Source organism: Somniosus microcephalus, chromosome 4 (genome assembly GCF_052327205.1).
Source record: "Somniosus microcephalus isolate GS21.2 chromosome 4, FLI_Smic_1.0, whole genome shotgun sequence".
Classification (NCBI taxonomy): domain Eukaryota; kingdom Metazoa; phylum Chordata; class Chondrichthyes; order Squaliformes; family Somniosidae; genus Somniosus; species Somniosus microcephalus.
The window spans coordinates 29325885-29352706 of NC_140990.1; the positions used below are offsets into that span (position 1 = coordinate 29325885).

At 46.3% G+C, this 26822-nt stretch overlaps 1 protein-coding gene across 1 annotated transcript; it reads right to left on the reverse strand.

Annotated features, from left to right (window-relative positions):
- Positions 1-3037: 3037 nt before the first annotated feature.
- On the reverse strand, positions 3038-26397 carry LOC147118501 (uncharacterized). The gene is made up of 3 exons (XM_085983923.1): positions 25624-26397; positions 6953-7013; positions 3038-3051 (listed from the first exon to the last, which is right to left on the reverse strand). The coding sequence occupies exons 1-3, from the start codon at positions 26395-26397 to the stop codon at positions 3038-3040; spliced, it is 849 nt and encodes a 282-aa protein (XP_085840049.1).
- Positions 26398-26822: the final 425 nt, after the last annotated feature.

Below are 26822 nucleotides of genomic sequence, written 5' to 3' on the forward strand. Positions count from 1 at the left end.
TAATAAAAGCCTTTAGTTACTCTCTTAACTCTCAGTCTTTTATGAGTAATTGATAGCGCATCATCCTCCGACTGCACCGCACCTCCGGCCGTTCCTCTCTGATCTCCTGCTCCTTCTCCCATCTCCTCATCACTCATATCGCTCCCTTCTGCCAAACACTCACAGCGGGTGGGGCCTTTGTGACACACCCCACAGCTCTCCGCCTTGCAGCTCTGCGCGATATGTCCCGACTCACCACAATTGTAACAATACAGGTCTGGACAGTTTCTTACGAGATGGTCATGTCCAAGACAATAATAGCACACCTTTACTTGGTTATCATGCAGTGCACGAAAGTACTGCGCTCCTTCCAGTGTCTCGAACTTCATACTGTACGGCAAAGACCTCACCCCCTCTGGGAACCGCAACTTTACATACCGGGTTCCGTCTGCTACCCATGTTCCCGGATAGTACCTCCTCTTTATTGCAGAACAGATTTTAATGCCCCACGACTCCAACTTTTTGCTTAGCACTTCGTCTTCAATGTAAACTGGCAAGTTTAAAAATGAAACCACCACCTCCTCTGAATATAGCAGAGTCACCTCCAAGAATTTCTCACCCACTTTCAGACTGAGTAACAGTCTTTCCATCTCCTCACAGCCACTGACCGTCACCTCGAATCCCACATTCGGTTTTGGTCGGCAGGCAAAACAGCTTCCCTCGCCACAGTCCTCATGAACCGCCTGGATAATATCCTGAGCTCGAATTTTCTTATCCTCGCACTGAACCACCACCGTGTTTTATTTACCAAACCTCCTGGGGTCCCGGCCCAAATCTTTGGGCCTTTTTTTTTTCTTTCCCACCACAGTTTCTTCCCTAATTAAATTCCTCTCGGGAACATTGTCCTCTGAGGGGCCTGGCACTCCGGACCCCTCAGCAGCCATCTCGCTGTTTTTGTAGGCCAAAAAGGCCCTAAAACCTGAAAACAAAACCCCAAAACCCACCACCAACTTTTTACAAAACTCCCTCCAACTCCCTGCTGCAATCAGGCAACCAGTAACACCTGCTCACTCCTAGCCCCTCCCACCTAGAGTGTGCTACCCACTGAGCCCCAGCTGACAACATTGGTCCCTTAGAGGTAGATACAGTTATTATGGGGAATAAGGAAATAGCAGAAACGTTAAACAAATATTTTGTACCTGTCTTCACAGTAGCAGACACAAAAGCATACCAAAAATGCTGGGGAACCAAGGGTCGAATGAGGGTGAGGAACGTAATGTCATTAATATAAGTACTAGAGAAACTAATGGGACTAAAAGTCGACAAATACCCTGGACCTGACGGCCTACATCCTAGGGTTCTAAAAGAGGTGGCTGAAGAGATAGTGGATGCATTGGTTTTGATCTTCCAAAATTCCCTAGATTCTAGAACGGTCCTAGCATATTGGAAGGTTGCAAATGTAACACCGCTATTCAAGAAAGGAGGGAGAGAAAAAACAGGGAACTACAGACCAATTAGCCTGACATCAGTTGTCGGGAAAATGCTGGAATCCATTGTTAAGGAAGTGGTGTCAGGGTACTTAGAAAATCATAACATGATTAGGCAGAGTCAACATGGATTTATGGAAGGGAAATCGTGTTTGACAAATTTACGGGATTGGGGGTAATATGGTATCATGGATAGAGGATTGGTTAATGGACAGAAAACAGAGATTAGGGTAAATGGATCTTTTTCAGGTTGGCAGGCTGTAACTAGTGGGGTGCCGCAAGGATCAGTGTTGGGGCCTCAGCTATTTACAATCTATATTGATGACCTAGATGAAGGGACCGAGTGTAATGTTTCCAAGTTTGCTGATGATACAAAGCTAGGTGGGACAGTGAGCTGTGAGGAGAACACAAAGAGTCTGCAAAGGGATATCGATAGACTGAGTGAGTGGGCAGTAAGGTGGCAGATGGAGTATAATGTAGGGAAATGTGAGGTTATTCACTTTGGTAGGAAGAATAGAAAAACAGAATATTTTTTAAATGGTGAGAAACTTTCAAATGTTGGTGTTCAGAGAGATTTGGGTGTCCTCGTGCAAGAAACACAGAGCTAGCATGCAAGTACAGCAAGCAATAAGGAAGGCAAATGGCATGTTGGCCTTTATTGCAAGGGGGTTGGAGTATAAGAGTAAGGAAGTCTTGCTACAATTGTACAGGGCCTTGGGGAGACCACACCTGGAGTACTGTGCACAGTTTTGGTCTCCTTATCTAAGGAAGGATATACTTGCCTTGGAGGCGGTGCAACGAAAGTTCACTAGATTGATTCCTGGGATGAAAGGGTTGTCCTATGTGGAGAGATTGTGTAGATTGGGCCAATACTCACTGGAGTTTAGAAGAATGAGAGGTGATCTCATTGAAACATTCTGAAGGGGATTGACAGGGTAGATGCTGAGAGATTGTTTCCCCTGGCTGGAGAGTCCAGAACTAGGGGCTATAGTCTGAGGATAAGGGGACGGCCATTTAAGACTGAGATGAGGAGGAATTTCTTCACTCAGAGGGTTGTGAATCTTTGGAATTCTCTGCCCAGAGGGCTGTGAATGCTGAGTCTTTGAGTATATTCAAGGCTGAGATAGAAAGATTTTTGGACTCTAGGGGAATCAAGGGATATGGAGATCGGGCGGGAAAGTGGAGTTGAGGTCGATGATCAGCCATGATCTTATTGAATGGTGGAGCAGGCTCGAGGGACCGTATGGCCGACTCCTGCTCCTATTTCTTATGGACTTTCAAAAGGCATTTGATAAAGTACCACACAAGAGACTTACTCGGAAAAGAGAAGCACAGGGAATTAAAGGGCTGATGGTAATTTGGGTATATAATTGGCTAAGGGAGAGGAGACAGTGAGCAGTGCTGAGGGATGTTTTTCTGACTGGAGGGAAGTATGCAGTGGGGTCCCCCAGGGGTCAGGATAAGGACCATTGCTTTTCTTGTTATATATAAGTGACCTGGACTTGGGTATAGGTGTGCAATTTCGAAGTTTACAGATGATACAAAATTTGGCAATGTGGTAAATACTGAGCCTAGTAGTAGCAGACTTCAGAAGGACAGAGACAGACTGTGAAATGAGCAGACACAAGGCAGATGAAATTAAATGAGGATAAGTGTGAAGTGATGCACTTTGGGAGAAACAACAGGGAGAGGCTGTATAATATAAATGGGACTATTTTGAGGGGGTGCAAGAGCAGAGGGACCTGGAAACATAGAAGATAGGAGCAGGAGTAGGCTATTCGGCCCCTCGAGCCTGCTCCACCATTCAATGCAATCATGGCTGATCATCCAAACTCAGTACCCTGTCCCTGCTTTCTCCCCATATCCCTTGATCCCTTTAGCCTTAAGAAATATATCCAACTCCTTCTCGAATATATTTAATCAATTGACCTCAACTGCCTTCTTGGTAGAGAATTCCACAGGTTCACCACTCTCTTGGTGAAGAAATTCCTCCTCATCTCTGTCCAAAATGGCGTACCCCTTATCTTTAGACTGTGACCCCTGGTTCTGGACTCCCGCGCCATCGGGAACATCCTTCCTGCATCTAGTCTGTCTAGTCCTGTAAGAATTTTAAAAGTTTCAATGAGATCCCCTCTCATTCTTCTAAACTCCAGCGAGTATAAGCCTAATCGACCCAATCTCTCCTCATAGGTCATTCCTGCCATCCCAGGTATCAGTCTGGTGAATCTTTGCTGCACTCCCTCCATGGCAAGAACATCCTTCCTCAGATAAGGCGACCAAAACTGCACACAATACTCAAGGTGTGGTCTCACCAAGGCCCTGTACAACTGCAGCAAGACATCCTTGTTCCTGTACTCGAATCCTCTTGCTACGAAGGCCAACATACCATTTGCCTTCTTAACTGCCTGCTGCTCCTGCATGCTTACCTTCAGCAACTGGTGCACAAGGACACCCAGGCCTCGTTGCACTACCCCTTTTCCCAATCTATTGCCGTTCAGATAATAATCTGCCTTCCTGTTTTTGCCACCAAAGTGGATAACCTCACATTTATCCACATTATATTGCATCTGCCATGCATCTGCCCAATCACCCAACCTGTCCAAATCATACTGGAGTTTCTCGGCATCCACCTCACAGCACACATGCCCACCCAGCTTTATGTCATCTGCAAACTTGGAAATATTACATCTAGTGCCCTCGTCTAGATCATTAATGTATATTGTGAATAGCTGGGGTCCTAGCACCGATCCCTGTGGTACCCAACTAGTCACTACATGCCACTCGGAAAAAGACCCGTTTATTCCAACTATTTGCATCCTGTCTGCCAACCAGTTCTCTATCCAAGTCAGTATCTTGCCCCCAATTCCTTGTGCTTTAACTTTACATGCTAATCTCTTATGCGGGACCTTATCAAAAGCCTTCTGAAAGTCCAAATACACCACATCCACTGGTTCTCCCTTATCTATTCTACCAGTTACATCCTCAAAAAATTCCAGCAGATTAGTCAAGCACGATTTACCTTTTGTAAATCCATGTTGACTTTGTCCAATCCTGTCACTGTTTTCCACGTGCTCTGCTATTACATCTTTTATAACGGACTCTAGCATTTTCCCCATTACTGATGTCAGGCTTACTGGTCTATAATTCCCTGTTTTCTCTCTACCACCTTTTTTGATTAGTAGGGTAACATTAGCTACCCTCCAATCCATGGGAACTGTTCCAGAGTCTATAGAATTTTGGAAGATGACCAGCAATGCATCTACTATTTCTAGGGCCACTTCCTTAAGTGCCCTAGGATTTAGATTATCAGTCCCTGGGGATTTATCGGCCTTCAATCCCGTCAATTTCCCTAACACCATTTCCCTACAAATACTGATTTCATTCAGTTCCTCCCTCTCATTAGACCCTATGTTCCCCGACATCTCTGGGAGGTTATTTGTGTCCTTCTTTGTGAAGACAGAACCAAAGTATATATTTAATTGGTCTGACATTTCTTTGTTCCCCATTATAAATTCCCCTGATTCTGACTGCAAGGGACCTACGCTTGACTTCACCAATCTTTTTCTCTTCACATATCTATAGACCCGGGGGTCCATATTCAGAAATCTTTGAAAGTGCCACGGCAAGTTGGTGAGGCGGTTCAGAAAGCGTATGGGATGCTTTGCAAATGGGGCCATTGAATACAAAAACAAGGAAGTTACACTAAACCTTTACAAATCATTAGTTAGGAACATAGGACAGGAGGAGGCCATTCAGCCCCTTGAGCCTGTTCCGCCATTCAATGAGATCATAGCTGATCTGTGACCTAACTCCATACACCCGTGTTTGGCCCATATCCCTTTATACCTTTGGGTAACAAAAACCTATCAATCTCAGATTTAAAATTAACAATTGATCTCGCATCAATTGCTGTTTGCGGAAGAGAGTTCCAAACTTCTACCACCCTTTGTGTGTAGAAGTGTTTCCTAATTTCACTCCTGAAAGGCCTGGCTCTAATTTTTAGACTATGCCCCCAGTCCTAGAATCCCCAACCAGCGGAAATAGTTTCTCTCTATCTACCCTATCTGTTCCCCTTAATATCCTGAAAACTTCGATCAGATCACACCTCAACCTTCTAAATTCCAGGGAATACAACCCTAATTTGTGTAATCTCTCCTTGTAACTTAACCCTTGAAGTCCGGGTATCATTCTGGTAAACCTACGCTGCACTCCCTCCAAGGCCAATATATCCTTCCTAAGGTGTGGTGCCCAGAACTGCTCACAGTGCTCCAGGTGTGGTCTAACCAGGGTTTTGTACAGCTGCAGGGTTTTGGCCTCAGCTGGAGTCTTGTGTACAGTTCTGGGCACCACACTTTAGGAAGGATGTCAAGGCCTTGGAGAGGGTACAGAGGAGGTTGACCAGGATGGTACCATGGATGAGGGACTTCAGTTATGTGGAGAGATTGGAGAAGTTGGGATTGTTCCCCTTAGAGCAGAGAAGGTTAAGAGGAGACCTGATAGAGGTGTTCAAAATGATGAGGGGGTTTTGATCGAGCAAGTAGGGAGAAACTGTTCACTCTGGCAAGTGGGTCGATAACCAAAGGTCACAGATTTAAAATAATTGCTAAAAGAACTAGAGGGGAATGAGGAGAATTGTTTTCACACAGAGGGTTGTTAAAATTTGGAACGCACCATCTGAAAGGATGCTGGAATCAGGTTCCACAGGAACTTTCAAACGGTAATTGGACATGGACTTGAAGAGGACTAGTTTGCAGAGTTCTGGGGATAAAGCTGGGGTTTGTGACTAAATTGGACAGCTCTTTCAAAGGCACGATGGGCCGAATCACCTCCTTCTGTGCTGTTAGATTCTATGATCAGTGTGAACACGCTGGTGTCTCTTAAGGCTTTTAAAGTTCTTCCCAGTCAGAACATTTCAAAGGTCTCTCATCAGTGTGAACTCGCTGGTGTCTCAGCAGGGTGGATGACTGAGTGAATCCCTTCCCACACTCGGAACAGGTGAACGGTCTTTCTCCAGTGTGAACTCGCCGGTGTCTCAGCAGGTGCGATGACTGAGTGAATCCTTTCCCACACACGGAGCAGGTGAACGGCCTCTCCCCAATGTGAACATCGCTGGTGTCGGTTGAGCTCCTGGGGGATTTTAAAGCTCTTCCCACAGTCAGATCATTTAAAGGGTCTCTCGTCAGTGTGAACTCGCTGGTGTCTCAGCATGGTGGATGAATCAATGAATCCCTCCCCACACACAGAGCAGGTGAACGGCCTCTCCCCAGTGTGAACAAGCTGATGTCTCAGCAGGGTGGATGACTCAGCGAATCCCTTTTCACACATGGAGCAGGTGAATGGCCTCTCCCCAGTGTGAACTCGCTGGTGTGCCTTCAGATCCCCGGAGCTTTTAAAGCTCTTACCACAGTCAGAACATGTAAACGGCCTCTCATCAGTGTGAACAAGCTGGTGTCGCACCAGATCACCAGAGCCTTTAAAGCTCTTACTGCAGACAGAACAGTTAAACGGTCGCTCATCAGTGTGAACAAGCTGGTGTTGCTTCAGATCCTGGGGGATTTTAAAGCTCCACAGTCAGAGCATGTAAACGGTCTCTCCCCAGTGTGAGCTCGCTGGTGTTCCTTCAGAGCCCCGGAGCTTTTAAAGCACTTTGCGCACTCAGAACAGTTAAATGGCCTCTCCCCAGAGTGAACAAGCTGGTGTCGCTTCAGATCCTGGGGACTTTTAAAACTCTTCCCACAGTCAGAACACTGAAATGGTCTCTCGTCAGTATGAACAAGCTGGTGTCTCAGCATGGTGGAAGAATCAGTGAATCCCTTCCCACACACGGAGCAGGTGAATGGCCTCTTCCCAGTGTGAACTCGCTGGTGTGTCAGCAGGTGGGATGACTGAATGAATTTTTTCCCACACTCTGAGCAAGTGAACGGCATCTCCCCAGTGTGAACTCCTGGTGTGTTTGCAGGTGGGATGAACAAACAAATCCCTTTCCACACACGGAGCAGGTGAACGGACTGCCCCTGGTGTGACTGCGCCGTTGAACTTCCAATGCAGGCGGGGAACTGAATCCATTCCCGCCGTCCCCACCTTTACCCGGTTTCTCCCCAGTGTGACGGTGCACGTGTCTTGCCAGGTCAGGCGATCGGCTGAATCCGCGTCCACACACGGAACTCGTGCGTGGTTTGTCTGTGCTGCGATTGCTGCTTTCTCCTTCCATGTGCAAAGGCCGATGATATTCAGGTCCTGATGAATCGAGTGACTTTGTCAGATCTTGACGTGATGTTTGGTCTGAGCTTCCTGTCTGTAACTGCTCCACTTCTAAAACCCTGTAAAACGAGTTTAGAAAGGGGCAAGAGGGAGAATGTTGCCTCCTGTTCCCCTTTCCCAGCCCAGGGGCGGTGAAGCTGATTTTCAGGTTCCAGCCGCTGCACAGATTAAAAGGATGCAATACCCACAAACACCTGCGCTGAATTGTGGCCGACATCACGCATGCGCCACATGGCCCCGCCCCCTCCTGCGCTACAGGCGGTGGCCCGCACTGCGCATGCTCAGAGCACCACCCCTCCCCCAGCCATCGATCTCTGTACCGCGCCTGCGCGCTGGCGGCCTGTGCCGGGCTCCGCGGTGGGCGCTGATTCTCGGCCGAGGCCCTGGGCGGTGGACTGCGCATGCTCAGGACACCACCCCTCCCACATTCATTGATCTGTGTACCGCGCCTGCGCGCTGGCGGCCTGTGCCGGGCTCCACGGCGGGCGCTGATTCTCGGCCGAGGCCCTGGGCGGCCGACTGCTCATGCTCAGCAAGACCCGCTCCAGACAATGAGCTGCTACCGCGCCTGCGCGGGGGCCCCGTCTGGGGCATTCTGGGGAGGATCCGGGTAACCGGCTGAGAGCCCGGATGGCCGGCGGACTGTGAGCTTTATCAGGTTTGTTTATATACCGGGGAGAGAAGTGCGGGCAGGGAGATCAACATAAAGAAAATACAAACCGGAGCGCCCTCCTGGCACCGAGTGGGGTGGATTGAGCGGCCACAGCCCGGGTCTGCTGCAGGGAGCCCAACTGGGCACGTCATCAACTCCAGGGCGAGGACTGAGGTGAGCTCCAACCAATAGGGAGAGTGGGCGGATCTTGGAGGACCGAGGCGGCGGCGGGTCCTCCAACCAATCGGGGTGTCCGAGGGGCGGGACCTCCGCCACCTGGTTCTCCTGCTGCTGAGACCAGAGGGCGGTCGTCTGAGTTTAGGGCTCAGGCATGTTGGTGGAGCAGAGCAGAGAGAACTTTACTCTGCGCCGGGCTTCAGTCCCTCAGCACTGCACTGGAGTGTTTGATGGGACAGTGTAGAGGGGGCATTACTCTGTATCTAACCTGTGCTGTATCTGCCCTGGGAGTGTTTGATGGGTCAGTGTAGAGGGAGCTTTACTCTGTATCTAACCCAGGCTGTACCTGCCCTGGGAGTGCTTGATGGGACAGTGTAGAGGGAGCTTTACTCTGTATCTAACCCGTGCTGTACTTGCCCTGGGAGTGTTTGATGGGACAGTGTAGAGGGAGCTTTACTCTGTATCGAACCCGTGCTAAACCTGCCCTGGGAGTGTTTGATGGGACAGTGTAGAGGGAGCTTTACTCTGTATCTAACCCATGCTGTACCTGTCCTGGGAGTGTTTGAAGCTGCTGGGTTTAACCCCCAGTACTTCTGAGCCCAGGAGGACCCAACAATTTCCAATGTGAAAAGAAAATACTGCAGATGCTGGATTTCCAATGTGAGACTGTCAGGGGAGGTGGATTCTGGGGGAGATTAGGTTGCTAAACAGACACTGTCTGAAAATGTAAAATAATATTGTTTTAGGAACAAGTATTTCTGTAGAGGCTTTTAATCCATTTTGCATATACAGCTTTATTTTAATTCATTATTGAGATGTGGGTGTCACTAGCAAGGCCAACATATATTACATATACATACGTAGGATATACAGCACAGTACCAGGCCATTCGGCCCAACCAGTCCATGCCGGTGTTTATGCTCCACTCAAGCCTCCTCCTGTCTTTCCTCATCTAAATCTATCAGCATAACCCTCTATTCCCTTCTCCCTCAAATGCTTGTCCAGCCTCCCCTTAAATGCATCGATACTGTTTGCTTCAACCACTCCCTGTGGTAGTGAGTTCCACATTCTCACCACTCTCTGGGTAAAGAAGTTTCTTCTGAATTCCCGATTGGATTTCTTGGTGACTATTATATTGATGGCCTCTAGTTATGCTCTTCCCCACAAGTGGAAACATTCTCTCTGTATCCACTCTATCAAAACCTTTCATAATTTTAAAGACCTCTATTTGGTCACCCCTCAGCCTTTTTACAAGAAAAGAGACCCAGCCTGTTCATCCTTTCCTGATATGTATACCCTCGCATTTCTGGTATCATCCTTGTGAATTTTCACTGCAGCCTCTCCAGTGCCTCTATATCCTTTTTATAATATGGTGACCAGAGCAGTACGCAGTACTCAAGTGTGGTCTAACCAAGGTTTGATACAGGTTTAGCATAACTTACCTGCTTTTCAATTCTATCCCTCTAGAAATAAACCCTAGTGCTTGGTTTGCTTTTTTATGGCCTTGCAAACCTGTGTCGCAACTTTTAGTGATTTGTGTATTTGTACTCCGAGATCCCTTTGTTCCGCTACCTCACCTAGACTCGCACCCTTCAAGTGATAAGTGACCTCCCTATTCTTCCTACCAAAATGTAATACCTCACATTTATGTGTTGAACTTCATTTGCCAATTATATGTTCATTCTGCAAGTTTATTAATGTCCTTCTGTAATTTGTTGCAGTCCTCCTCAGTATTGACTAGCCCCCCAATTTGGTGTCATGCGCAAATTTAGAAATTGTGTTTTTGATTCCAAATTCTAAATTGTTAATGTAAATTGTGAACAGCAGTGGTCTCAGCACTGATCCTTGTGCAATGCCACTACCCATCATATATTGCCAATCCTCAGTTTCCCATTGAGAAGGTGATGATGGGCCGCCTTCTTCAACCGCTGCACTCCGTGTGGTGAAAGTACTCCCACAATGCTGTTAGGTAAGGAGTTACATGATTCCCAACCAGGATTGGTGAAGGAACGGCGATATATGTCCAAGTCAGGATGGTGTGTGGCTTGCTGGTAAACTTGGAGGTGATGGTGCTCCCATGCACTGGTTTCCCTTGTCCTTCTAGGTGGTGGAGGTCGTGGGCTTGGGAGGTTCTGTCAAAGTTGCAGATGTATAAAGCCCCTCTCCTTCTCCCCCACCTCTCTCTCTCTCTCCTCCCATAGAGGCCAGAGTCTTCTGTATGCAGGTTCCCTTCCCTGAAGGGCATTTGGATTTTCAGAAGGCATTTGATAAGGTGCCACATGAAAGGTTATTGCACAAGAGCTCACATGGTTGGGGAAAATATATTAGCATGGATAGAGGATTGGCTAACTAACAGAAAAGAGAGAGTCGGGATAAATGGGTCATTTTCCGGTTGGCAAACGGTAACTAGTGGGGCGCCACAGGGATCAGTGCTGGGGCCTCAACTATTTACAATCTATATTAATGACTTGGATGAAGGGACTGAGTGTAATGTAGCCAAATTTGCTGATGATACAAAGATAGGTGGGAAAGCAAGTTGTGAGGAGGGTACAAAGAATCTGCAAAGGGATACAGACAGGCTAAGTGAGTGGGCAAACATTTGGCAGATGGAGTATAATGTGAGAAAGTGTGAGGTTATCCACTTTGGTAGGAAAAATAAAAAAGCAAATTATTATTTAAATGGAGAGAGATTACAAAATGCTGCAGTACAGAGGGATCTGGGGGGTCCTTGTGCATGAAACACAAAAAGCTAGCATGCAGGTACAGCAAGTAATCAAAAAGGCAAATGGAATGTTGGCCTTTATTGCAAGGGGGCTGGAGTATAAAAGCAGGGAAGTCCTGTTACAACTGTACAGGGTATTGGTGAGACCACACCTGGAGTACTGCGTACAGTTTTGCTCTCCTTATTTAAGGAGGGATATACTTGCATTGGAGGCAGTTCAGAGAAGGTTCACGAGGTTGATTCCTGAGATGAGGGCGTTGACTTATGAAGAAAGGTTGAGCAGGCTGGGCCTATACTCATTGGAGTTTAGAAGAATGAGAGGTGATCTTATTGAAACATATAAGATACTGGGGGGGCTCGACAAGGTAGATGCAGAGAGGATGGTTCCCCTCGTGGGGAAATCTGGAACTCGGGGGCATAGTTTCAGAATAAAGGGTCGCCGATTTAAAACAGAGATGAGGAGGAATTTCTTCTCTCAGAGGGTCGTAAATCTGTGGAATTCTCTGCCCCAGAGAGCTGTGGAGGCGGAGTCAGTGAATATATTTAAGGTGGAGAGAGACAGATTTTTGAACAATAAGGGAGTGAAGGGTTATGGGGAGTGGGCAGGGAAATGGAGCTGAGCCCAAGATCAGATCAGCCATGATCTCATTGAATGGCGGAGCAGGCTCGAGGGGCCAAGTGGCCGACTCCTGCTCCTATTTCTTATATTCTTATTAGTGAACCAGTTAGATTTTTATGATAATCCGGCAGCTTTCATGGTCACTTGTTTCTGGTGCTGGCCCCACAAATGACCAGATTCATTGAGCACAATTTCACAAACTGCCTTTCCTTTTTTGTGGGTTCTCTCTCATGCTTCCTTTTTCCTGTTTTGAATTCATTTTACACGGTATTAGAAGGGGAGGATTTGCAGACAGGAAGCTCAAACAAAACATCACATCAAGAGTAACTTGCTTCATCAGGACCTGAATATCATCGGCCTTTGCACGTGGAAGCAAAAAGCACCGTTCACAGCGGGGAGAAACTGTACACGTGTTCTGTGTGTGGACGAGGCTTCAGCCGATCCTCCGGCCTATTGAGACAGCAGCAAGTTCACACTGGGGAGAGGCCGTTCACCTGCTTGTTGTGTGGGAAGGGATTCGCTCTGTCATCCGACCTTCTGAGACACCAGCGAGTTCACACTGGGGAGAGACCGTTCACCTGCTCTGACTGTTGGAAGGGATTCACTCGTTCATCCCACCTGCTGAGACACCAGTGAGTTCACACCAGGGAAAGGCCGTCCATCTGCTCCGTGTGTGGGAAGGGATTCACTCGTTCATCCCACCTGCTGAGACACCAGCGAGTTCACAATTCACTGCAGGGTTTGGATTCTGCTGTTATTGCTTCTGTTAATCACATCCAGGATTGAAACATTTTCATTCTGACAGTTTGGCTTTGTTTCTGCTGATGTTAATAACTCCTGTAACTGGGCTGGAGTTTAATTTTCTGGTTAGATGTCAGGTAAATCAGCTTTGTTTTAAACACATTGTTGTAGATTTTCTTCTTTCCCACCTGAGTGTTTAGCATCACCTGGCTGGAGCTCAGAAAGGACAATCTGGGGGAGGATCGTACGGCGGGAACAGAACTTCAGCCTGGACACAGTCCTTCAGGGCCACACTGAGAGGGGCAAACGGCACTTTGGTCTTTCTCGTCTCTCTTCACTGACAGCAAAGTCCCCGTGTAAGTTAATCTTGAGGCCTGTAAAAAATGTGTCCCAGCCGCTCTCTTCCATGGTCCAGAGCTCCTAGGCATGGAACAGAAGGCTCCTTTACAACTGTGTTTAGAGTCGGGAAGAACAATGGTGAATGCTGGAAACGTGCTGTCAAATCAGAGATTGGTGTCAAACTGCGATGTGTTCCTGACTGAAAGTGAAATGGCAGGTTTAAGTTTCCAGTCTAAATATGACTGGCAATTATTCTACGAAGGTTTAACGTGTTTGTGGGACAGTCCTGAACCTACCATTTTAAGGCTGGTTAAAATAAATTGGTTAAAGTCTGCATTAAAAAGCAGATGGAGGAGTTCACAGGAGCCTGTAAACTGCTGGTACAATTATACAACAGACATTTGATCTCCAGATAAAGAAGGACCTGCAGTGTGTTTCCAGGAATTCCCTGTTTTATTGATGTGTGTGTGTTAGTCACCAGGATAACTAAAAATACACGACACGGAACATCCACGGGGGTGCGATCCAGACAGTTACTCTGGGATCACTCCTGCTGCGGAACTCCACCACTGACCCTGCTGAAGGTTGTAGGCTCAGGGAGTGGGGCCTCCGGGAGTGAACGGTAAGAAAGCTGGGTTTCAGTATCCTAACAAATATGTGGCGAGGAACCAGAGGAATCCTTACTGAGGAACTGTCTGGGGTTTTACCGGCCAGCGTAGGTCTTGGGATGAATGATGTCTGACTCCCTGAACTGTCTTACATTGAACCCAGTTCAGATCAAGGTGAGTTCAGTTTATAGGAGAATAGAGACAAATATCACCCACAATTGAGGGAGTCAAAAGCAACCATTAGAGAAGCTCAGAGATCTTTTGGAAGATGACGCACAATTGTGGTAATAATAGTAAAAGCTTTTCCAGCTATGCCAGGAGTCAGAAGACATAGTTACACAGAGTTACATAGAATTACAGAGTCTACAGCACAGGAACAGGCCATTCGGCCCAACTGGTCAATGCCAGTGTTTCTGCTCCACATGAGTCTCCTCCCACCACTCTTCATCTAACCCTATTAGCATATCCTTCTATTCCTTTCTCCCTCATCTGCTTATCTACTTTCCCCATGAATGTATCTGTGCTATTCACCTCAACTACTCCTTGTGGTAGCACGTTCCACATTCTTATCTTTCTTTGGGTAAAGAAGTTTCTCCTGAATTCCCCATTGGATTTATTAGAGACTGTGTTATATTTATGACCTGTAGTTTTGAACTCCCCCACAAGTGGAAACATTTTCTCCAGGTCCACCCTCTATAACCTTTTCATAATCTTAAAGACCTCGATCAGGTCACCCATCGGCCTTCTCTTTATTCTAGAGAAAAGAGCCCCTGCCTGTTCAGCCTTTCCTGATAAGTATTTCTTCTCAGTTCCAGGATCATCCTTGCAAAGCCTTTTTCCACATTCTCCAGTGCCTCTATATCCTTTTTATAATATGGTGACCAGAACTGTTCACTGTACTCCAAGTGTGGTCTAACCAATGTCCTGTACAAGTTTAACATAACTTTTCTGCTTTTCAATTCTATCCCTCTAGAAATGAGCCCCAGTCCATTGTTTGCTCCTGTTATGGCCTCATTAACCTGCGTCACTATTTTTAGTGATTTGTGTATCTGGACCCCGAGATCCCTTTGCTCCTCTACCCCATTTAGATTCTTATTTTCTAAGTAGTGTGTGGCCTCCTTATTATTCCAACCAAAATGCACCACTTTTTTTAAAACTCATTTGCTAATTACCCTCCCATTCTGGAAGTCTTGCGTTTTTTAAATATTCATTCATGGGATGTGGGCGTCGCTGGCAAGGCCAGCATTTATTGCCCATCCCTAGTTGCCCTTGTGAAGGTGGTGGTGAGCTGCCTTCTTGAACTGCTGCAGTCCGTGTGGCGAAGTTGCTCCCACAGTGCTGTTAGAGAGGGACTTTAACCCATGATTTTGTCACAGTCTTCCTCAGTATTAACGCTACCTCCCAATTTGGTGTCATTGACAAATTTTGAAATTGTACCTCTGATTCCCGAGTCCAAACCGTTTCTGTAAATGGTGAACAACAGTGGTCCCAGCACCGATCCCTGTAGAACACCACTTCCCACTTTTTGCCGGTCTGAGTAGCTACTCCCAACCCCTACTCTCTGTTTCCTGTTTTGTAACCAGCTTGCTATCCATAAACAGTATGTAAGATCTAGAAGATGACCAAGGTCAGTCCGTGTGGAGTGAAGGGCCAGGCAGCAGAATGGATGGAAAGTTGGCTACAAAACAGAAATCAGAGGGTTGGAGTTAAGGGAAGTTTGTTGTGATCTTTCCATCCATTCTGCTGCCTGGCCCTTGACTCCACACGGCCTAACCATGGTCATCTTGTAGACCATACATACTGCAGACACAGTGCACCAGTGGTGGAGGGGGTGGATATTGAGTCCTGTGGCAGGGGCGCTGATGAAGTGGATTTCTCTGTCCGTGAGTTTTGAGGCATCGCTAGTGGCGTTTTTCACCTCTTTCCACTTTAAAAAAAACCTTGCTGCCAGTTTATTAAAGCCATTAACAGCCGCTCGGGTGGGACACACCAATAAATGAGGCCTTCTTGCCCTCACAATGACAGGCCTGAGCCCGAGTTAAAAAACATTTAGTAATTAAACCAGACTGGGCGAGACCTGAGGTGCGAGTTAGTAACGGAAAATTGGTGGCCAGCGTACTTCACACCAGGGCTGAGGACCCGGGGACTCGGGTTTCTGTATCATTTATTGATTCATTTGTTTATTGCCCAATCTCTGTAATGATCAATAACATGTCATTCTATAGTGGACACTAGGTGGAGCCGTAGAGCTGTGTAGCGCTGTATATAGCTGTATGTATAAGACTACACTACCCAGCTGTATGTATATTAAGACTACATTACCCATGAGGCACCAGGCTACCCACAAGGCAGAAGTCAAGATGGAAGCCTCGACAGATACTGTACCTAGTCCACATGTGCTCAATAAAGTAACTAGCAAAAGCTAGCTGTGTTCATAATAAGAATGTCTATTTATTAATGAACATAAGATGGTACCAGGATGGTGAAGATCTGCTGAAAATTGTGAAAAGCAACATGGAGAATTTGAAGCCACCAGAGCGTTTGAAACTCACAGGAAAAATCGACTACAATTGGCAGACTTTTAAACAACAATTCGAACTCTACATTGCAGCCATCGGATTCGGTACAAAGCCAGATGCAAGGAAGATAGCGTTGCTGCTTACGGTTGCAGGCCGACAGGCAATAGAGGTATTTAATACATTTGTATTTAATCCAGAGGAGAACAGAGAAAAATTAGAAGATGTGCTAAAAAAATTTGATGCACATTGCTCTCCCAAAAAGAATGAGACGTATGAAAGATACATCTTCCGTTCTCGGACACAGCAACAAAATGAGACTTTTGATAGCTTTATAACTAATCTGAAACTGAAAGCACAGACATGTAATTTCTCTGAGCTGAAATCATCCATGATTCGTGAGCAGATTGTGTTTGGTATTCATGATAAAAAAGTCAGGGAACGTCTGTTGAGAGAAACCGAACTAAATTTGGAAAATGCAGTGAAAATATGCCAAGCCAGCGAGCTAGCTCGAAAGCACGTGAAGACTTTCAGTGAAATCAATAATGATGCGATTGTAATGAGTGATAATGCTGCTGTCGGTGCTGTGTCCTACAAGGGGAAGAAACGTGGGCAGAACAGAAATGAAAAGCAATCGGAGGATGAAATTTTTAATTGTAAACGCTGTGATTACAAACACCAGTTAAGACAATGCCCAGCGTTTGGAAAAATGTGCACAAAGTGTAATGGAAAGAATCACTTTGCCAAACAATGCTTTTCAAAAGTAAAAACTTGTCGTGTATGTGCCTTTAAGAGCCCCCTGTGTACTGTAATGCTGGTAATGGCCACTTGGGCTATATAAGCCTGTATATTGTGTTGTATCAGTTCGTTCACCTCCAGACTTTGTTCAGTAGTGGCTGGAGTGATTACGTTTCATAACAGCCTGTATGTCTTTGCGCCCATTAGATTTCGAAGTACTGACGCCTTTTTATCATTTTCTATTCCATTTGCTGTGCAATATACCTCCACTCTTTCCACATATGTGGTCCAATCCTCTATATCGTTATCAAAAGCATCAATATCAAATGGAATAGAAAATGATAAAAAGGCATCAGTACTTCTAAATCTAATGGGCGCAAAGACATACAGGCTGTTACGAAACGTAATCACTCCAGCCAAACCAAAGGACAAGAATTTTAAGGAAATTGTTGATACCCTACAGGAGCACTTAAACCCAACACCGCTGCTGATAGCGGAACGATTCAAATTCTTCAAGAGGAATCAACACAAGAATGAAAGTAACGCTGATTACCTCACCAGATTAAGAAAGCTATCAAAGCACTGCCAATTCGGGTCAGGACTGGCAGATTATCTTCAAGACAAATTCGTCTGCGGTCTCCTAAGTGAAGGAACACAGAAAAGGCTGCTTTCTGAGAAAGATTTGACACTGGACAAGGCTTTCAGTATGGCTGTATTATACGAAGCAGCCGCAAGAGGAGCTGCAGAGATACAGCAAAAGACACAGGACTTCGGCACCCATGAAATGACACAGGGTTTCGAGAGATGTTATCACTGCGGCAGATCCACCCATGACCAGAGGGACTGCTGGTTCAAGGACAAAGCATGCAGGCAATGCGGAAAGATTGGACACATTGCACGGGTATGCCGATCTGGACAAAAAAAATCCACGGACAGGAAAAAAAAATCAATAAAGAAAAGTACAGAAAGGTACAAATGATGACGGACAGTAGCTCCGAAGACCAGAAGAGCGATAGCGACTCTGGAAACAAGAGACTAAGCTGTCTCAAATTACATAATGTAATTGCCAAAGAAGATTACCAGACCATTTGGGTTACCCTCACGATAGCAGGGTCCCCAGTTAAAATGGAGCTAGATACAGGATCAGCTCTGACAGTCATAAATCGATGGGATTACGAGTGGCTATTTCCGCATATACCTTTAAAAGACACATCCATTATCTTGAAAACATATACGGGGCAGAAAGTATACCCCAAAGGAAAAATAAGAGTGCCTGTTGTATACAACGGCAAGGAAATACAGAAGTTGTATTTATACGTTCTACAAGATGGTGGTCCACCGCTGTTGGGACGTGAATGGATCAGGAAGATACGTTTAGACTGGCACTCCATTCAGGCACCGACGGTGACCAGTAAGGAAAAAAATGATGATGACGTCATACCTGAATGATTAAAAGACATCTTGGCCAACGCCAAGGAAGTGTTTCAAGAGAAACTAGGAACCTTGAAAGGCATCACCGCCTCAATAAAAGTGGAAGATGCGGCAATTCCCAAGTTTTTTAAGGCAAGACCAGTGCCATACGCAATTCGTCCAGCAGTCGAGGCAGAGCTGGAGAATTTGGAAAAGGCAGGCGTATTATCCAAGATAGATTGGAGTGAGTGGGCAACACCCATCGTCCCGGTCATGAAGAAAATGTTGAATAATGATAAATCTGAAGAACAGAGAAAAATTCAAGGTGACTGTAAACCCGGTCCTTCACATGGTACAGTATCCTCTTCCGAGGATAGAAGATATTTTCACCTCACTATCCGGAGGGAAACGTTTCACCAAAACTGACTTGGGACAGGCATATCTACAGATGGAGGTTGAAGAGGCCTCTAAAAAGTATCTCACGATAAATACACACAAAGGCCTGTACCAGTACAATCGACTGGTTTTCGGAGTAGCATCAGCTCCAGCTATCTGGAAAGAGCTATGGAGCAAGTCCTCCAAGGGATTCCGGGGACTCAATGCTACCTAGACGACATCCTTGTAACAGGAGAAAATGACAACGAGCACCTTGCCAATTTGGAGCAGGTGCTCACTAGGCTGAGAGAACGGGGCCTACGATCAAATCGCCCCAAGTGCGAATTTTTCCAGAATCAAATATCATATTGTGGCCACATAATTAATAAGGAAGGGTTGCATAAGTCACCTGAAAAAATTGAAGCGGTCATAAAAGCCCCAGCACTTGAAAATGTTTCACAATTAAGGTCGTTCCTGGGATTAATAAATTACTATCATAAATTTTTACCGAACTTATCAACTCTTCTGCACCCTCTTAATGAACTGCTACAAACAGGAGTAATTTGGAAATGGAGCAAAGACTGTAAACGTGCCTTCCATAAATGCAAAGACTTAATCACGTCCAAGGAAGTTTTGGCTCATTACAACCCATCACTGCCAATCAGACTGGCATGCGATGCATCCCCTTATGGCGTAGGAGCGGTATTATCGCATAGATTCCCTGATGGCTCGGAACGGCCGATAGCTTTTGCGTCATGCTCATTGAACTCAGCTGAGCGTAACTATGCCCAAATCGACAGGGAAGCACTCAGCCTGGTATGGGGAGTGAAGAAATTCAACCATTACCTACACAGACAAAAATATACCTTGTTGACTGACCATCAGCCCCTCATCTCCATATTCAACCCTAAAAAGGGTGTTCCCATTATGACAGCGCAAAGGCTACAGAGGTGGTCCCTTTTTCTAGGGGCACACCAATATAACATAGAATACAAAGGATTAATACAGCATGGGAATGCTGACGGTTTATCGCGCCTACTGTTGCCAACGGTAGAAGAGGAACCTACCGTAGACCCAGTGGAGATGTTCCACTCTACCATAGCCGAATGTCTACCAGTAACAAATTCTGCCATTGAAAGTGAAACGAGAAATGACCCGACTCTCTCACGAGTCTACGATTTAACAGTGAAGGGATGGCCAGCACATGGCGAACCACTGTTGCCAGCATTCTTGCAAAGAAGAGAACAGCTGTCAGTGTGCCGAGGAACCTTGATGTGTGGATCCAGAGTGGTGATTCCACCCAAACTCCAGGATAAAGTTCTAAAGGAGCTTCACGAGGGGCATCTGGGTGGAGTGAAAATGAAGAACCTAGCCAGGGCGTTTGTATGGTGGCCAGGTATCGATGGAGACATCGAAGAAATGACCAAGAGCTGCCTAGGATGCCAGAAGGTCCAAAGCGCTCCACCACAAGCCCCTCTACATCCATAGGAGTGGCCCTCATCTCCATGGCAAAGGGTACACATCGACTTTGCTGGTCCATTTATGGACTCAATGTTCTTAATCGCGGTTGATGCACACTCCAAGTGGCCGGAGGTAATAAAGATGTCCTCCACCACCACGGAAAAAACCATCACAGTATTAAGGACCATATTTGCCAGCAATGGGCTGCCTGAACAGATCTGTTCTGATAATGGACCGCAATTTGTGTCCGAAGAATTCAGGAAGTTCTTAAAAAACAATGGGGTTAAGCACTACACGTCCGCCCCATACCATCCCGCCACCAATGGATTGGCTGAAAGGTTTGTCCAGACCTTCAAGAAGGCCATAAAGGCCATGGGTAATGAAGACATAAAACTTCAGCATAAGGTGGATAACTTCTTGTTTGCATACAGGACTGCAACACATATGGTTACAAACCAAACTCCCGCCATGATGTTCTTCAATAGAAGCCTAAGATGCCGGCTGGATTTGATCAAGCCAAACATCAGAAGGGACGTGGAGAACCGGCAATTTCAAGGCATGAATGAAAGGCCAACTAGAACCTTCCAGATAGGTCAACAAGTTTTGGCCTGGGACTACCGTACCGAGAAATGGCAGCCTGGAACTATCTGCACATGACTAGGACTGCTGATGTATACCGTGGACATTGGAGAAAGCATAATAAGGCACCATGCTGACCAAATCATAGAGTCATCCGAAAAGGAACAACCTACACCACAACTCTATACGCCTAATGAAGAAGTAGAGATACCCATAGTATCTACCTCTGATCCGGTGATGCTGGAACCAGATGAACACGACACTGGCATTCAAGCCGAATCAGCCTTGCCAAAAGAACCTACTACACCACCTGAAACTACTACACCACCGAGGCGTTATCCGGACCAAGTCAGGAAGCCTCCAGAGAGACTGGCTTATAATTGATTAACTGCAGCAATGTGTAGATTATTGTTCTTGCAACATGTAATCAATGATTACTTAAAATATTATGTACTGGTTGGCTAAAAGGGGAGGAATTGTAGTGTATGTGCCTTTAAGAGCCCCCTGTGTACTGTATTGCTGGTAATGGCCACTCGGGCTATATAAGCCTGTATATTGTTTTGTATCAGTTCGTTCACCTCCAGACTTTGTTCAGTAAACACCTGTGAAACCAATTCCTGCCTTCAGTGTCTCTATTAACACATGGACACAACAAAACTAAGAAAGGGCAACGAGTTAATGTAATTGAGGACACTGATTTAAGTGAGACATTTTTTGTACGAATGGTGTCATGTGACAATATCAAAAAGGATACAGAAAATGTGCAGCCCTCAGAAATGGACAATGCTGAACAAAAAGTTAATGCAGTAAAAGAGGACAAATGGATGATCCCACTGCAGGTAAATGGAGCATTAGTTACCTTGAAACTAGACACTGGGGCAAAAGCAAACTTAATCAGTATGAGTGACATTAACAATATGAAAGAAAAGCCCAAAATACAGAAAAAGTCAGTGCTACTGAAGGACTATAATGGACAGAAAATAGATAGCTTAGGTTTATGCAGACTTAAAGTGACAGTCAAAGACAAAGTGCATCATCTCATGTTTTCTGTTGTGGCTGAAAGACTTGATTCACTATTAGGTGACAAAGCTTGTGAAGACTTAGAACTGGTCAAGAGAGTCTACCATATAAACTGTGCCATAAGCAGACCAGATGACTCAGTGGATTCTGTAGTGAGTAATTTCCAGGATGTGTTCAAAGGATTTGGAGTTCTACCATTCACATACAAGATCCAGCTAAAGGAGGATGCTCAGCCAGTGGTACATGCTCCACGAAGAGTTCCAGCACCCCTGCGTGACCGGCTCAAGAATGAACTGGACAGAATGACCACACTAGGAGTCATCAGGAAAGTCGAAGAGCCAACAGACTGGGTTAACTCCATGGTATGTGTAAAGAAAAAGAACAATGATCTAAGAATATGCATGGATCCAAAGAACTTAAATGCAAACATAAAACGTGAACACTACCAGATTCCCAAGCGAGAAGAAATCACCAGTGAAATGTCAGGTGCCAGATACTTTACAAAGCTCGATGCCTCACAAGGATTTTGGCAACTAAAACTGGATGAAGAGAGCACCAAATACTGTACCTTCAACACACCATTTGGCAGGTATTGTTTCCTCAGAATGGCTTTCGGGATAATATCTGCATCTGAAATCTTTCATAGAGCGATGGAACACATAATTGAAGGTCTGGAAGGAGTTCGGGTCTATGTTGATGACATCATCATCTGGGGCTCCACACTGAAAGAACACAATGAGAGACTGACTAAAGTGCTACAGAGCATACGCCGGAATGGACTGAAGCTCAACAAAGCCAAGTGTCAGTTTGACGTCCAGGAAGTCACTTTCCTTGGAGATAATTTATCTGGTAAAGGAATAGAGCCAGATATGGAAAAAGTAAACGCCATACTCAAAATGCCCCGACCCACTGACAAAAAAGGAGTGCTACGCATCATGGGGATGATAAACTTCATTGGAAAGTTCATTCCTAACTTGTCAGCCAAGACAGCCTGTCTGCGAGACCTGCTACATAAAACAAATGAGTTTGCATGGACAGAAAGACATGAACAAGAGTGGATAAACCTCAAAACAGTGCTGACAACCACACCTGTACTCACCTTCTTTGACCCAACAAAAAGAATCAAAGTGTCAACAGATGCATCAAAAGATGGCCTAGGTGCAGTCTTGCTACAAGCAGAGGGTGAAGATTGGAAGCCTGTTGCCTATGCCTCCTGGTCTATGACTGATACTGAGTGTCGATACGCCCAGATTGAAAAGGAATGTCTAGGCTTGGTAGTTGGACTAGAAAAGTTTCATGGCTACATATATGGACTTCCCACCTTCACAGTTGAGACAGACCACAGCCCTCTGGTTGCCATCATAAAAAAAAACCTGAATGAGATGTCTCCAAGGATTCAACGACTCATGATGAAGCTGCAAAGATATGACTTTGAACTGATCTACACACCAGGCAAATACATAGTGTTAGCAGATGCACTATTCCGAGCACCCACAATGAGTCATGTGAGCTCTACTGAAGAAGACGTGGATGTTCATGTGAGTATGGTCACTGCTGCGCTGCCCGTGTCAGACACAAAATCAAAGCAAATAGCAGAAGAAACAGTAAAAGATACAGTATTGCAAACAGTAATAGAGAACATTCATCATGGTTGGCCAAAAGGTTCCTGTCCAAAATATTTTCACATAAGTTCAGAATTGAGTGTCGCAAGTGGACTATTACTAAAACAGAACAGAATAGTCATTCCACAGGCTCTACAACAAGACATGCTCAAAAGGATTCATGAGGGACACCTCGGAATTGAAAAATGCAAAAGGAGGGCAAGAGACACTGTTTATTGGCCTGGCATAAATAAGGACATTGATCCCATGGGCTCTTACCTTCTTGACCAGTCTCCTATGCAGGACTTTATCGAAAGCCTTACTGAAATCCATGTATACCACATCCACTGCACTACCCTCATCCACGCACCTAGTCACCCCCTCGAAAAATTCAATCAAATTGGTCAGACATGATCTTCCCTTGACAAAGCCATGCTGACTATCCCTGATTAATCCTTGCCTGTCCAAGTGGAGACTAATTCAGTCCCTCAGAATTTTTTCCAATAATTTCCCTACCACTGATGTTAGGCTCACTGGCCTGTAATTCCCTGGTTTATCCCTACTACCCTTCTTGAATAATGGTACTACGTTAGCTGTTCTCCAGTCCTCTGGCACATCCCCGAATGGATGGAAAGATCGCAACAAACTTCCCTTAACTCCAACCCTCTGATTTCTGTTTTGTAGCCAGCTTTCCATCCATTCTGCTGCCTGGCCCTTCACTCCACACGGCCTGACCTGGGTCATCTTGTTGATCTTACAAACTGTTTATGGATAGCAAGCTGGTCACAAAACAGGAAACGGAGAGTAGGGGTTAGGAGTAGCTACTCAGACTGACAAAAGGTGGGAAGTGGTGTTCCACAGGGATCGGTGCTGGGACCACTGTTGTTCATAAACGATTTGGACTTGGGAATCAGAAGAACAATTTCAAAGTTTGTCGATGACACCAAATTGGGAGGTAGAGTTAATACTGAGGAAGACAAAATGCAAGAAGACATTAATAAATTTCAGAATGGGCGAGTAATTGGCAAATGAATGTCACTATAGATCAGTGTGAGGTGGTGTGTTTTGGTGGGAAGAATAAGGAGGCCACACACTACTTGGACAAGGGGGTGAAATTGGGTTGCTTTGCGCCTCCCGCGATATTCAGTGGGAGGTTAGCGGCGGCGGTAGTCGGTAGCACCTCGTGGCACTGCACCACCGGCAATGACGTCATTGCCATGCGCAGCGCCCCGGCTGCAACCTTGGGTTGTGACCCCTGACCTATCGCCGGACGATATGTCCGACAGGGTCAAAGGTCATTTTTGGAGCCGTGGCGGCGCCACTTAAAGGGCAGGTGTCAGGCGGCAACTTTTTATTTTGGCCGACTGCCAACACCTGCCCCCTTCCCCTTTCTTCTTCGGGGTGTCGGCCATGATCGCTCAGCCCGGCGCTCCTCTTGATCCGACACCCCACTCCCTGGTGGTCCAGCAGGGCCCCGGTGTGCGCAGTGCTAGGCCCTTCCCCTTTAATCAGGGAGGGAGGTCTGCTATGACACGGTGCTATGTGCTGACGGGCGTGGCACTGTTACACGAAGCACTGCAAAATTCACTGGTAGCACCTCAAGAGGGAGGGGAGCACTTCCAGTAGCACCCCGCCTCCTGCCTGGGGCACTACCACTGAATTTAATGCACAGGGGCGCTAACTTTTTCAGGAGGCTGAAATTAGCCCCGAGAACGTTAGCGACCCAAAGGGGGCATCACCGAATTTTTCCCCCTAAGAGTCGAAATGGGCTGGAGGAGCAGAGGGATCCCGGGATACAGATACACAAATCACTAAAAGTAGTGACACAGGTTAATAAGGCCATTAAAAGAAAAGCACTGGGATACATTCCAAAAGGAGCCTTCTGTTCCGTGCCTAGGAGCTCTGAACCATGGCAGAGAGCGGCTGGGACACGTTTCTCACACACCTCGAGATTAACCCACATGGAGACTTTGCTGTCAGTGAAGAGAGACGAGAAAGACCAAAGTGCCATTTGCCCCTCTCAGTGTGGCCCTGAAGGACTGTGTCCAGGCTGAAGTTCTGTTCCTGCCGTACGATCCTCCCCCAGATTGTCCTTTCTGAGCTCCAGCCAGGTGATGCTAAACACTCAGGTGGGAAGGAAGAAAATCTGCAACAATGTGTTTCACACAAAGCTGATTTATTTGACATCTATCCAGAATATTAAACTCCAGCCCAGTTATAAGAGTTATCAAAATCAGCAGAAACAAACCCCAACTGTCAAAATGAACATGGTTCAGTCCTTGATGTGATTAACAGCAGCAATAACAGCAGAATCCAACCCCTGCAGTCACTTGTGAACTTGCTGGTGTCTCAGCGGGCTGGATGAACGAGCGAATCCCTTCCCACATACGGAGCAGGTGAACGGCCTCTCCCCAGTGTGAGTGCGCTGGTGGACAGTGAGTTCAGATGACAGCCTGAACCCAGTCCTGCAGTGAGAGCACCTGAACGGCCTCTCCCCAGTGTGAATACGTTGATGGTACGTCAGATCCCCAGAACTTTTATAGCACTTCCCACAGTCCAGGCATTTAAAAGGTCTCTCATCAGAGTGAGCACGCTGGTGATTCAGCAGGTGGGATGACTGAGTGAGTCCCATCCCACACTCAGGGCAGGTGAATGGCTTCTCCCCAGTGTGAACTCGCTGGTGTCTCAGCAGATGCTTTTTGCTTTTAAATCTCTTCTCACAGTCAGAACATTTAAAAGGTCTCTTATCAGTGTGAACAAGTTGGTGTTCCCGCAGGTCGGATGAATTAGTGAATCCCTTCCCACACACAGGGCAGGTGAACGGCCTCTCCCCAGTGTGAACTCGCTGGTGTCTCAGTAGGTGAGATGAATTAGTAAATCCCTTCCCACACTCAGAGCAGGTGAACGGCCTCTCCCCAGTGTGAATGTGCTGATGTGTCAGAAGGTTGGATGACTGAGTGAATCCCTTCCCACACTCAGAGCAGGTGAACGGCCTCTCCCCGGTGTGACTGCGCTGGTGTATCGATCGGCCAGAGGGTTGGCTAAAGCCTCGTCCACACACAGAACACATGTACAGTTTCTCCCCGCTGTGAACGGTGATTTTTGCTTCCATGTTCAGGGGTTGGTGATATTCAGATCCGATGAGTCGAGTGACTCTGTCAGATTTTGACGTGGTTTGGTTTGAGCTTACCATCTGTAAATCCTCCCTTTCTAATGCCCTGTAAAATTAATTTAAAACAGGGAGCTTGAGAGAGAAACCACAAGAAAACAAAGGCAGGTTGTGATATTGAGCTCAATGAATCTGGTCATTTGTGGGGTCGGCACTGGAAAAAAGTGACCATGAAAGCTACCGGATTGTCATAAAAACCCAACTGGTTCACTGATGTCCCTCAGGGAAGGGAATCCGCCACCTGGTCTGGGCCTACACAAGACTCTGACTCTATGGGAGGAGAGAGAGAGAGGTGGGAGTGGGAGGGGGGCGAAGGAAAGGAACTTTATACATCTGCAACTCGACCAGAACTTTGACAGAACATCCCA